This window comes from Cinclus cinclus, chromosome 12 (assembly GCF_963662255.1).
Source record: "Cinclus cinclus chromosome 12, bCinCin1.1, whole genome shotgun sequence".
In the NCBI taxonomy this organism is placed as follows: Eukaryota; Metazoa; Chordata; class Aves; order Passeriformes; family Cinclidae; genus Cinclus; species Cinclus cinclus.
Window position 1 is genome coordinate 428,662 of NC_085057.1, and position 13,832 is coordinate 442,493.

General features: G+C 52.5%; 2 protein-coding genes across 2 annotated transcripts in view; both read left to right on the forward strand.

Moving 5' to 3' along the window:
- The window catches only part of PLXND1 (plexin D1), a 65,750-nt gene extending 53,843 nt beyond the window's left edge, over positions 1-11,907 (forward strand). Inside the window, exons 26-36 of the mRNA XM_062500768.1 lie at positions 550-696; positions 1,411-1,567; positions 1,762-1,865; positions 2,821-2,884; positions 3,727-3,761; positions 4,841-4,945; positions 5,691-5,854; positions 7,226-7,373; positions 10,150-10,290; positions 11,104-11,178; positions 11,791-11,907. Coding sequence (XP_062356752.1) covers positions 550-696; positions 1,411-1,567; positions 1,762-1,865; positions 2,821-2,884; positions 3,727-3,761; positions 4,841-4,945; positions 5,691-5,854; positions 7,226-7,373; positions 10,150-10,290; positions 11,104-11,178; positions 11,791-11,907 — 1,257 coding nt within the window. The remainder of the gene's footprint in view (positions 1-549; positions 697-1,410; positions 1,568-1,761; positions 1,866-2,820; positions 2,885-3,726; positions 3,762-4,840; positions 4,946-5,690; positions 5,855-7,225; positions 7,374-10,149; positions 10,291-11,103; positions 11,179-11,790) is intronic.
- The window catches only part of SEC13 (SEC13 homolog, nuclear pore and COPII coat complex component), a 225,499-nt gene that overhangs the window by 143,274 nt on the left and 68,393 nt on the right, over positions 1-13,832 (forward strand). The window lies entirely within an intron of this gene.

The window sequence follows — 13,832 nt, forward strand, 5'->3', positions numbered from 1 at the left end:
CCTGTCAGATTGCAGTAAACATCTCTGTAGCACAGTGAGCTGGGTTCTCCCTGTTCCTGTGTAATTCACATGTAAATTAATGCACATTTGCATTTTGCCGAGTATCTTGTGTGCACAGCCATGCATATGGCCCTGCCTTCTGAGCAGCACCAGCTCTGCCCCTGAGACAGCACAGGCTGGCACAGCCCGTTGGTGCATTCCCCAGCTCCAGTGCTTGCTGCAGAGCTTGGATGGGCTATGTGGATGCTGACAGTTACAGCAGCCCCAAAAACGGCCTGCGGCTGTTGTTGGCTGTTGTGTCCTCTTCCCCATCTGCGCTTTCATGTTGCCACAAGTCTGAAAACTTCTGAGCAGCCTCAGAGAGAGACAAGTGGGAGTTGGGAGGAGATGGCCCCCACCAGGTGTTTGCAGCACCTGGGGTGGACTGGTCCTGCTCCCTGGAACAGAGGCACCTTCAGTGTCCACACAGAGCCTGTCCCTGCTGCACTGCTGATGGATCTGTCACCACCAGGTCCGGTCTGCTGACTTGGTTTTCTTTCCTTTCCCCAGGAGACAGTTGGAGAGCCCTTCTTCCTGCTGATCTGTGCCATCAAACAGCAGATTAACAAGGGTTCCATCGATGCCATTACAGGGAAGGCCAGGTACACCCTCAATGAGGAGTGGCTGCTGAGGGAGAACATAGAGGCAAAGCCAAGGGTGAGTACGCAGGTGCTGGGGCTTCCCTAGAGCTGGGTGAGAGGGAGATGCCGTGCTCATAGCATTTAGGTCTGCACAGCTGGTGAGAGGAGAAGGCAGCCAGACAAAAGGGGGAGAGGGTTTCTGCTAGAAAGAGTTGCTCTCCTTGCCCTGCAGCTTTGGGCTGTGACTGAGGCAGCAGCTGTGCCTCCCTGGTCTCTGAGCTGGTGTCTGTGGCAGCCTGTGGGCCCTCACAGCTGCCTGTCCCACTGTCCAGGAGCTCTCAAGGGCTCTAGGCATTGCAGCAGACCCATCCTGCAGCAGGCTTAGAGCTGGTTTAAGCAGCAGAGCATGTTGCATCAAGCAGAGGCTGAGCAATGAGCTTTGGTGGTCCCATTAGTCACCAGTCAGAGCTGAGCAAGTGAGGACATGGCTGGTAATGGGGGCTGACCCTTCCTCCTGCCTCATGGTGGTCAAGCCCCATTAGCAAGACAGCATGAGAGGGGGCTGCTATGCTGCTCCCTGTGTTCTTCCAGCTTGGTCAACAGAGCCCTCAGCCCCTGGGGCTGTAAATCAGTGCTTCTCATGCTGTAAAGCATCAATGGCCACATTAGTTCAGCCTGATTTCCATCAGCATGGGGCCCAGCCAGAGCTGTGCAGACAGCACAGCTTCCAAGCATTCTTGGGAGCCAGCAGAACCAGGCAGGTCGTCCCTAACACAGCCTCTGCCTGCAGAACCTCAACGTCTCCTTCCAAGGCTGTGGGATGGACTCCCTGAGTGTCAGAGCCATGGACACGGACACACTCAGTCAAGTGAAAGAGAAAATTCTGGAGGCCTTCTGCAAGAACGTCCCCTACTCCCAGTGGCCAAGGGTGGAAGACGTTGACCTCGGTAAGGAGCAGGGGCACGGGACCAGCCAGGCTGTAAAAACAGGTGAAGTACCTGAAGTGGTGCAGCAGCTGCTGGTGCCTGCCGGAGTAGTGCATGAGGAAGCATGACAGGAGGGCAGACACCAGGGCAGCCATTCAGCCCCAGACCCCCTGGCCCCTTCGGGCTGGGGTCTCACTTCTCCCCTCTCTGTTCAGAGTGGTTTGCCACCAGCACCGACAGCTACATCCTGCGGGACCTGGATGACACCTCGGTGGTGGAGGACGGCAGGAAGAAACTCAACACATTAGCACATTACAAGGTAAAGCTGTGACACCCCAGGGGAGCCCTGACTCCTCGGAGCCTGCCTGGCCTCCAGGGCGAGCTGCAGTTCCCCTCCAAAAATGGGATCATCAGCAACAAGCAGAGAGGTTGCCATAGCTCCGTGAGAGCTTCCAGGGAATAGACATCTGCCCTGGCGAGAATCTCGTTAATATTGCAACACACAGAAACTAATTAACACTCTTCATGCAAAACAAGTTATTACTGACAACAGAAAGAGGAGGGGATAAAGCTCTTATTCCCAAGGGCCACCAGCCTGGCTGATTAGTATCACTGTGCTCTTGATCCGCACTCCTGCTGAAATCGCAGCTACAACTGTCAGTGCTCTGAGAGCAGGGGCTGGGGATACCGTTGAGGAAATGAGGCCAAAAATATGAGGGAACATGGTGAATCAGATTGGTTTTTTGACTGTTTTTCTGCTTAAAATTAAATGAAACCAGAAATACACAACAATTTTCATATTCGCTGGTATGCCTGGAAGCATAATCCCCCCTGGTCTGTAGCTGTGCCTGGAAAACAGAAGTGGAGCTGAGTGCTCATTAGCATGGCTATCAGGGTAGCAGCCGTGATGCTGGCACGGTGCCCCTGTGCCACAGGGGCTGCCACCACTCCCTTCTCCCGTTTGGGGAATGGCAAACCAGCACCTGCACGGCCAAGCTCTCCTTCCTTTTCCTATTACCTGGTGTCAACATCCAAAAATGTATCTTAGATACATGTATTTGCCCAATTCCTCTCGGGTTTGAGAATCTCACTATCTTGTAATTGTATTGAAAATTCCCTTTCCATATAATAGGGGGCAGAGGCAGGGCAGGTTCAGGGGATATTTGTGGCAGAGCCATGAGTCACCAGCATCCCACAGCTCCTGGGATCTCCCCAGGACCAAGGAGGCACTGATAAGGTCCCCATCATCAATGTGTTCTTCCCTTCCTGCACAGATCCCTGAAGGGGCATCCCTGGCCATGAGTTTGACGGACAAGAAGGACACCACGCTGAGCAGAGGTAACATCTCACTGCTCTCAGGAGTGTTTGCATTATCAGAGGGTTCTCTCTGGCTGAGGGTGCTGGAAGATGCTGCCAGCCCCTGTTCCTGGGTGCTGGGGCTGCAGTGGCTCTAAACGTGCCATCCAGTGTCCTCCCTCTGCTTCTTGGGGCATAGGGTGCTCTCCCAGCCCTCAAGGTGTTTGCACCTTCAGTCTCACACCCTCATTGGGAGCTGGCATCCAATCTGTGCTGACAGTGTGAGAAAACGGAAGAATTTGAAACCACTTGGTTGAAAAAGTTCTCTCCCTCACAATTGCAAATATTCAGTCCCTTGCCAGTGCATTTCCAGGTTTCAGGCTGTGCAGAGTGAAAACATACTAAGTGAGACAAAGATCCACATTAAGCAAGGATTTTCAAACCCTGTTTCCAGGCTGCCTCCAGAGAACCTGGCTCTCCAGGAGTGCTTTGCCTGCTGTGGCAAGGAGCTGCTTGGGACTAAGTTGCCCTGATGCTGAGGCTCAGGATAATCCTGGGAGTGTGGGGCACAGCAGGGCATCACAGTGCAGGAGTGCCCCTGTGCTCATCCTGCTCTCATACCCTCTCAAGTCTCTCTTAAAACATCCCTTGGGGGGCCTCAGGTGCCCCTTAAAGTACCTCCTAGGGTACTTACAACAAGCCACATAATGCAATAAACAATCCCAAAACAAGGAGAAACACTGAGATCACTTGTGGTTGAGAACGCCAGCCTGGTGTTGGGGTTCTTGGGGTCCAGGTGCCTCTTGACATGGTGGTCACCAGTGGGGGTGGATTTCAGTTTGGGCCCCCTGACTGAGCCACTGTGTCTCTCTTGTTCTTCACAGTGAAGGATTTGGACACTGAGAAGTACTTCCACTTGGTAAGTGTCCCTTTCCTGGCTGCAGGGATGATGGCTGCTGATACTAACTTCAGTGATGTCTGGGGGCTGTAGTGTCAGATGTAATGAACAAGATGCATCAGGGCTCATTAGTTCTCTTCAGCAGGGTTCAAAGAGGCACCGAAAGGTGATCTGTAGGTAAGCTTTATCTGTAGGTAATCTGAGGGACATGATAAGGAATTACGGGGATGGCAGAGAAATTGCTGTGTCCGATGGAGCTGCTGGCAGGCAGAGAGCTCAGGGGCTTGTCAGAGCATGGCATGGCACAGTGTCAGTGCCAGCAGCATCCTCGGCTGAGTCACCTGTGGGCAGCTCCTGGCATCCTGCCTGTTTCCCGGGCTGGGCAGCTCCGTGGGCTCCTGCTGCTGGCCATGCTGCAAGCGCCAAGTGCTAAATGCGGCCAAAAGCTGTTATGAAAAAAGGTGTTATGGACAACAACAACAATGTTTTATAGCCTGGCTTGAGGGTTTTTTTTCTCTGCAAGCGTTTCCATGCTGAAGTAGAAGCACACATGCACACACACACATGCAGAGCAAGGAGGGGAAAGGGGTGGGAAACCAATGTTCACATGTGAAACTATGCCAAGATGGACTCCAGTTGCTTGCTTTGTTATTATAGAGAGTAATTCACTGACCTGACCAATGGAATATTCATTTTTGTTTTGAAAAAGTCAGCATTCCTACATACTGTGCTTTTTCCAAATCCAAGGAAAGCTGGTTTCTGCAGAAGCCATGTGCACTGCTGCTGGGAGCCCGAGGTGCAGCCCAGACAGGGGTGTGAGAGCCCAGGGGGGCAAGCAGGCCAGTGTGCAAGGGGAGATGGATGGGTTCATTTCTTTCATCTAGGGTGTGAAAGAGGCAATAAAGAGCGCATGAGAAGCAAATGTCAGAAAAACTGAGTATTATGGATCACTTTTTAAAAGCCATATAAGGGTATGTTTATAAAGCATAACTGCTTTTTAATTGAATTTTATATGCAGTTGGAATTCTATGCTGAAAGGAAAATTTAGTATGACACTCCCAGGGAAGAGTGCTCTGACCATGTGCTTTATCTGGAACCAGGTTCTCCCAACGGATGAATCAGTGGAACATAAGAAGTCCCACAGACAGAGCCATAGGAAGAAGGTTCTTCCCGAGATCTACCTGACACGGCTGCTCTCCACCAAGGTAGGAGCTGGGCTGCCCCGTTCTTGGCGGGTGGGATTGTCTGTGGTCTGGAGTGAGGAGCCTGCTCCAGGAAATGAGCTCTGCAGGGCTGGCTGCTCTCTGAAGGCAGTGGGACTCCTCTCTGGATGGCTGGAGCATGTTTAGTGAGGCTGTCAGGCTCCTCAGGGTCCCTTCAGCTTCCAAGCTCATCCTTGCTACTGTGCAATCCCCACATGATCTCCCTGGGATGGCCTGGGGTCTGTGCAGGCAAGAGGAATTCTGGCTGCCTTGGGGCTTGAGATGCATAGCTAAGACCTGAACCCATCTCCTAGAAAGAGATGCTGCTGGGACAGGAGATGGAGATGTTCAGCTGTGGGAGCCAGAGAAATGTCTGTGTGATCTGAGGTCAGATCTGGCCCATCTTTAATCCCAGCATGGTGCCTCCCCGAAGCAAAGATCACAGGGATGGCCAGCAGTCTCTGGTCTTCTTTGTCTGTGGTGTACAGAACCAGTACAGATGTGAGATCCCAGCAGTAAGAAAGAAAATCTCGATGCCAAAAGAAATTAACCCTAAATGCAAGTTTATTATGTCACTATCCACATACGAACTGTTCCCTCCCTGCTTCAGCATCCCCTCTCTCTTCTGACTTATCCAGCTGGCAGCAAAGGGCTTCCCCTCGAGTGCAGCAGTCACAGCCCCTCTGCTCCTCTCCTGGGCTTGGGTGCTGCTGCTCTCCCCAGGGTCCACTGTCTCCTTGTCCTGCAGGGCACACTCCAGAAGTTCCTGGATGACTTGTTCAAAGCCATTCTCAGTATCCGAGACGACAAACCACCCGTGGCTGTGAAGTATTTCTTTGACTTCCTAGAGGAACAGGCAGAGAAGAGAGGGATCACAGACCCTGATACTTTGCACATCTGGAAGACCAACAGGTTTGGAAGAGGAAATCCTTCTTTTCTTCCTTCCATCTCTTGGGAGCAGTAGCTGCAAAACCCTGGTGTCCTGGACTAATCATTAGGTTGCTAAAAGTAGAAGAGGGACTTGGAAAACAGGGAGGGTGGCAGAGAGGGCTGTGACAGATGAAGCCAAACACATGATTGGAGAGCTTTGAACAAATATAAAGCCCAGGGGAACAGTGAGCTGAAAGAGGAGCATGGGCAGACAAAGGGCAGAAAGAGCTGGCACACACAAATAATGAAAGAAGAAATAGGACAATGGCGACAGCAATGGTGTTAGCTGCAAGTACTGGAGATCTGAGGCAGAGTCCAAGACCATGTCAGGTCTTAAAACATCATGGAAATTTTAAAACCAGCATGTTTGGATCCTTTTCATTTGCTTTCTGCCTTTTCAGCCCTTTAGTAGCACTTTTCCTGACAGGTCTGTAGCCAAGCTGAGTCTCTGGGGTATTCAGGGGACTCTGGGGGCAGGTGCTGTGACAGTGGCCTGCTGGTGAGCACCTCAACAGTGGAACCAGATGAAGTGGTGCTGAGGCAATGAACAGCAGGAATGGGGTGGAGGAGCCAAAGTGAAGGGGAAATAGTGCAGGAAAGAAACCAGAGAGAGCAGGCAGCTTGGAGAGAGTGTCAAGGAGAGGCTCAGCACTTTGGAGACTGTGGAGAAAGGAACTGTTTCCATCCCAATATGTGAAAATTAAAACCAAATCTTACTGGGGGAGCAAGCATGCAGACACAACCATTGGGCAACAGATTTGCCTACCCTTCACTTGCCTGTAGAGCAAAGACTTGCAGTGGCTTTCACCTCTCAGCTGCTTTGGAGGGTAAGAAGGGTGAGCAGTAGACTGAAGCTGTGTTGTGGCCAAATCAGCAGTGAAGTAACTGAAGGAGAAAATTATGAGAGAACAGAAAAAAAGACAGATGAAATGCATTTTGTGGGGCCAGGCTCACTATCAGAACCAGATGATGGTTAGTGTCAGGAAAGAGGGAAAAGGAGATTACACCATTGCTCCAAACAGCAGCAAGTGGGGAAGCCTGACTCACCAGACTCACATGGGCAAAGCTGCTGGTGCCTCTCTGTGCCTGAGCTGCTGGGAGCTGCTGGAGGAGCAAGCATGTGTGTGCCTAGAGAACGCTGTGTGTGCCACGTCCTCCAGCCTGAAAAAATGCCTTGAGGGTGAAGGTGTGTCCCTGCCCCTGTGTCAAGGCAGGGGTCTGTACTGGGGATGATTAAATAGCAGAACACATCTCCTCAGCCTTCCTCTCTACTACTTCCCTGCATTTCCATCCCTCTTCCTCTGGTACATAAAAACTCATCTCGTGTGTGTCCCTGGATCCTTCCCTTTGCAGCCTGCCACTGAGGTTTTGGGTGAACATCCTGAAAAACCCACAGTTTGTCTTCGACATCGACAAGACAGACCACATTGATGCCTGTCTGTCCGTGATTGCCCAGGCCTTCATCGATGCCTGCTCGCTCTCCGACCTGCAGCTGGGCAAGGTACATCCAGCCAGGGCTCCTGCTCAGGCAGCCACACACCTGGGCCAGTGTGGGTGGGCAGGGCAGGGCTTGGCAGAGGTCACCAGCCCAGCCTGCCTCCCATGGCCAGCTGGAGCCATTGCTTGGGCTTATGCACTCAGTTTTGGTTGTCTCCAGGGATGCACTTTTCCCTCCCTTCCCCACCCATTTGCTCAGGCTTGAGTTTGAAATTTGCACCTCCTCTGTCGCAAACAGTAGCCAGGGAGTGGGGGCACACACAGTCACAGGCAGGATGGGCACAAGGCAGGACCCCCAGCCCTGGGGCTCTGAGGGTGCAGGACACCAAGCACTGGGCTGTGTGCTCAGGGTCACCATCAGCTCCAGGAGCTGTCCTGCAGCCAGGGGAGAGCACCTGCTGACTCTGCACTGTGTCTGAAACGTTTCCTGATCCAGCTGAGCTGCTGCTGCAGCAGACAAATATTTTCTGCTGTTGTCTTAGGCAGGACATGGAACACTGAGCACAGAGTGGGGGCAGTTCTGCTCACAGCACCAATATGGGGCACGGGGAGGACCCCACTGGGGAGCCCAGCTCCTCCAGTCAGGGCTGGTTTAGGGGACACCATTGGCATAATGATCCCATAAAGCTGCTGAGAGACAATATAAACTCCTAGTGACAGGATGGAAAATTATATAGCTCCAGGTGAAGCTTCAGTCATTGTTCTTGGTGGCTTTGGCACAACTTCTCACCTCGGAGAGAAGCCCAGGAGGTGAGCCGAACCTCTGAGAACACAGGCTGTACCTGTCCAGGGGTCACGGACCAGGCCTGGCCCACCTGGGGGTGTGAGGCTGTCCAGGGCCATCCCAGTGCCACTGTCCATCAGCAAACACTGCCGTGGTTGGTGCTCTCCCCCTGTGCAGCGTGTCCATCCCACCGTGGCCGTGCCCAGCCTGGGTTTGGAGGCTGGTGGGCTCAGCACAGCAGTGGGGGAGCTGAGCCTGCTCAAGCAATCCCAGGCTGCATGAGCCAGGTGCCATGTCCCACCCCAAGCCCCACACAGCCCCACAGGGCTGGCCAGCAGGAAGATGTCCCATGTGCCTATTCTTTCTCTTTTCTCCCGCTGTCTTGGCTGAGCACAGCACTGACATTTGAAACTTCCTGACATAAATAAGTTTTATTAAGAAGTACTGTAAATCACCCCCCTGCCCCCCAGCCCAGAGGCTGACGGTGACAGTGTGTGACTTGGGGGACGCCCTGCAGTGAGGGGGTGGGCACTGCAGCCCCAGCCCCAGAGCTGCAGGAAGTCTTTGTTGGGAGAGGTTAATGCTGGAGGAAGATCTAATGAGTGCTTGATTTTTTGTTTGTTTGGGTTTTGGTCTTTTTTTTTTTCCGCATGTGTTATGCAACACCTACAATTTGTCCTTGTCAAGTGGCAGATGAGGGGAAGAGGGGTCAGCTGGAGTCAGACAGCAGATGGAAACACTTTTCTGGAATACAATAGTATAAGTGAATGAATTGTTGAGTAATGTGGGAAGAATAAATCCTCAGCATAAAAATCAGCTTGCATGTACACGCAATGTATCACTGAGCATTTTCCAGACTGGATTCTTCCCTTGGTTTCAGCACGTTGCTCTCGATACTGCAAATGTGAGAGCAGACTCAGTCCATACATTGCAGTGCACAGGCAGTTAATAAACCAGTGCCCGTCTCTTTATAATAGAGACAAATCAGGCACAAATTAAAACATAACTTAGAAAATAGGCAGCATGGTTTTTCTTTGTGTTTCCAAAGGGGAAAAAAAAAATACTATGAGCAGGCTCTCTGTAAGTTGGCCATATTCTCATTATGCCTTGTCACTGGGTTTGAAAATAAACTGCTGTGGGATCTGGTGCCCGTTTCCTGTTTCCCCTGCAGCATTAGCCAAGCTACAGATTGCAGTAGCAGATTGGAGTCACCCCGGGCTCCCCTATTCCTGCCTGGCAGAGCCAAGTGTGCTGCCCGTGGGCAGAACCAGCCATTCCCTCCCTTCAGCAGGTCCCCTCCCCTCTCCACCTGTCAGAGCACTGGGGAGTCCTGCACACGGTGTTGGGGTGGCAGGACGTGGTGATCTCACTCCCTTTGGTGTCCCCGAGCCTGGGGCCTTTCCCCTTGGGAATGCAACATGAGGCTAGTCAGCCAAGTTCATTCCTGGGGTAATGATATGAGGAGGGCAGGATTGCCTGGGGTTAAAATTATTCATGCTGTGTTTGCAAAGAGGGCAGCAGGGTTGTGCCTCCACTGGTACAACCCAGTTGTGTGACTGGGAGGTTAAGGCGGCTGTGTCCAAGCTGTCATTAATCAAGAGAATTCAGTATTCTCTGTTAATTACTTTACATGCACTCAATTTAGGCCAGACAGGCTGGATTAGCCAATTCAAAATAAATCAAAGCTACATGAAAAATCCAAAAGCAACATTTCAGCTGACGAAATTCAACTGGTAATTGTCCGGCATTGAGCTGATGTGTGTTCAGCTCATCCAGGGGCAGCAGGATGGTGCTGTGTCTCCACAGGCACGTGGTGCCCATCCACAGATCCTGGATGTGTCCCAGTCCTTGTGCCACGAGAGCTGTTCTGTGCCTCGGTGCTGGCCAGCCCCGCACTCCTCTCCGGTCACAGCTGGCACCACAGCAAAGCTGTTCCCTGTGCCCAGCTGTAGTTGAGGTCCCTGTCTGATGTCAGTGCTCTGGTCAGGCAAACAGGACAAGGTTTTGGGCCAGGAACAGCCCAGTGCCTGAGTTCGGTGTCTCGCCCTCGCTCTAGGACTCCCCGACCAACAAACTGCTGTATGCCAAGGAGATCCCTGAGTACCGGAAGATAGTGCAGAGATACTACAAGCAAATCCATGACATGCCCCCTCTGAGTGAGCAGGAGATGAACGCCCACCTCGCTGAGGAGTCACGGGTAAGGGGTGGAGAGGATGGGGTTGAATCTGCAGGCTCAGTGTCCTGCTGGAGCCTGGCAAAAAGCCGGGAATGCACGTAGGCTGCCTCAGCTGCCGCTTAGATGCTGGAGGGAGCACACAGGAAAGGATATTTTGCCTGAAACTTCCACACACATACTTCATCTGACCTAATTCCAAACATCTTCAATTACTGCCAGAGCTGCAGTAAACACCCATGAGTTTGCTTGAGCCTAACTAGCTCTGGCACGACTGGGAGTTGAGAGCAAAATTCAGTGCCAAAAAGCCAGGAAGTTTGGACGAGGATTTCTGGAGTCCCACAGCCACGCAGCCAGCTGGCTCCCAGGCACAACTGCCAGGGACAGCCCTAAGTCCCAGGCAGCTACTGGAAGCCAGCCCTGGTACCAGCCACAAGAGCTGGCAGCCACATTCCAGACCAGAGTCCTGACAGTGATGCGCTTCAAGTTCCTCAAAATCAAACCTTCTCCCCAAGGTGTTTTAGCTTTGGGCATCAAGCAAGATTTTTCTGATGATATTCTGCAGTGCAGCTGATGTGCTGCCCCCTCCTGTGGATTGGCTTTGGGCACACAGGGATATGCAGTGCTGCCCAGCATGGGTATTTGCAGCTGGCTTTGAAAGGACCAAGACCTCTCCTGATGCAAGCAAATGCACCTTCCTTAAAATCCATCTGTACCAACGTGACAGCAAAGTCAGGCACAATCTGCTTTTGCTGTAGTCAGCGCCTGCTGGCTGGGCTGGAACTCACATGCTCCATCCTGCTAATATTCTCCCCTCTCTTTTCTGTCTTTACAAAGAAATACCGAAATGAGTTCAACACCAATGTTGCCATGGCTGAGATATACAAATACGCCAAGAGATACCGCTCCCAGGTGAGTGGCTTTTACAGCTCATGGGCTCTGGGCTGCCTGGGAAGGGAGGAGTTATCTCTGCAATAACCCCACAGGCACCTGCATTCAGTCTCACAGAACAGGGGTTGTCGGGGTGTGCATCACTGCAGTACATATGCAGTAGATGCAGATGCACCTACTCTCTGTCCCTTGGCTCGCAACTTCTTGGAAGAGAAGACTGGCTATTCCCAGCTGATCTTAATGGCAATATGGCTGGGCTGAAGAAGGGATGCCAGATGTATAGACACTTTCAGATACCTGCAGATAAGGTCCACCCCCAAAATAACTTGCTGTCCCTGCCCCATCAGAGCAGTGGCTCTGGCTGGCTCCCGCCACCCTGCAGCCTGTGGGCTGCTGCTGTGCTCTCAGCTCTATCATAGCAGTGCATTTTTGCCATATACCACTCCACTCCTAGCCCTGACCAGGGCCCCCAGGAGAACAGGGGTGTGAGTACAGGGGCTGTTGGGCAGGGTGGGCTCTCCCCTTTGGAGCTCTGGCTGGGATTTGGGCTCCATAGGTCTGATGGGGGGAGCTGGGCTGGCAGGTGGGCACCCCACACTGTCTCAGCACCATGCCTGCCTGTGTCTCCCACAGGTTGTGGCCGCCCTGGATGCAAACCCCACAACAAAGCGCACCCAGCTCCAGCACAAATTTGAGCAAGTGATTGCACTCATGGAGGACAACATCTATGAGTCCTGCAGTGAAGCCTAGGCCAGCTGCAGCCCTGGAAGTGACCTTTCTTGCAGCACAGTGCCACAAGGGAACCTGCCTTCAGCCACAGGCATACCTTGGTCATACTCAAACCAGCCTTGTGGAGGGGGTGGGCCTTGCCATGGCTAAAAGTTTGCCTCACTTCACAAGAAGCCACGAGGCACCTTTCTGAGCAGCTAAAACTCCTCTGGTCTGCACTGTGGCACCCATAATTTATTTGCTGTTGCCAGCCAGAAATGAGGCTTGGCCCTTGTGGCAAGCTCAGTTCACCACTTTCCCCTTGGTCAGCACTCCCTGTGAGTGGTTCCTCAGGTTGGGGCTGCAGAGGCTGGAACAACAGACACAAAGCAGAAAGGTCACCTCAGGGAGTAATGATCACAGACAACAAAGACCATCACGGGCCAAGCTCCCGCTCCATCCCTCCAACATCCTTGTTTTTCCAACACCAGGGACTCTTATCAGCTGTTCACTGTCTGCTGCATTCTGTGTATATTTGTGCCTTTTAATTTTTGTACTGTATGTGTAAACATAACCACTCCTCCATCTGAGACTTGGGCAACGCAGGGAACTCGGGGCTGAGACAAAGCAGTTGCTTCCCAAGCAGCTAAGGCATGGTGAAAGCACTTTATCCCTAATGGAGACAGCTGTGTGGGAGCTGCAGGGAGCACAGGCTGTGTTAGCAGAACACAGGCTGTGTTCTGCCTTTCCTGGGCTCTCGTGTGCCGTGCATGGCGAGCTGGAGCACAGTGGGGAGGGAACATGCCCCAGCAGCCAGGCGGTCACAGGCATGCTCCTGGACAGGGTGGGGGAAGGACCGAGCCCCTCACTCCTGCCCCACCATACTGACCCCACACGTGTCCATGGCACTGCACCACCTCAGCCCCAGCAGCACCACCCGTGACAGCCTTCTGACAGGGGCCTCAAGCCACACACAGGGCAAACACCAGGGAGCACTGGCTCTGCCTCTCCCTGTGCCCATCATCAAACACGAGGGCAGTCCTACAGAGATGTCTCCTAAAGAGGCTTATTCTGCTTGCTTTGGGCCCAGCCCTGTGGCTGCTGCCTGAGAGTGGGACTTGGCTGCATGGCCAGCCTGTTTTCAGCCCTTGAAAGGCACAGGGACTGGATCCAACTGCTGTCAGCTCAGCAGTGACACAGACCAGCAGAGCATCTCCAGCACCCATACAAACTCAGGCAGAGAGTGTCCCAGCTCAGGCTGGGGTCACTGAGAGGGTCCCAGTGGCAGACGGAACTCACCCGAGACTCAACACCCCTGTGCCACCTCAGCCCAGTTTGGTGGCCTGTTCTCCCTCCTGCAACCTGGGGAGCTCTGACTGCTCTGGTGTCCAGTGTCCCACAGCCCCAGCAGAGGTTGCACACAGCCAGCACCACATGCTCAAAGCCAGCATTCCTGCATGGACAAAGGCTCCTGCCCACAGGGCTGACCACCACAGCTTGAACTGCCATATAGGAAAGAAACACAGCTACTACCTCACTGCAGGAGGGTGTAAGGGAAGCCTTTGTTAGTCATCCAGCTGGCTAGGATGCAGTTTGGCATTGGATGACTTTGTCCACCAAAACTCCTGGGTGATTCATTGCCATGGACAGGTGGTCTCCATCCCATCATTTCCAGTAATGCCACATTTGTCAGAAACCAGAACATCAGAGTTGTGTATGTGTACATAGATATCTATTTTAAAACAAACAGTAGACTTTATCCAGTATGTTAAAAGTGGGGGGGGGGGGGGGGGGGGAAAGGAGGGAAAGGGGGAGAACAGAGTTTCTTTTTAAAGAGAATACAGAAAAAGTATGCACACTGTGGAGGTCCCAATGTCTTTGCTGAGGATGTGGCTTCAGAATAGAAACTCTAAGAATGTAGCTGGGCTACATTTTATTTTGAAATGATTTCACAAAAATTTCTTGAT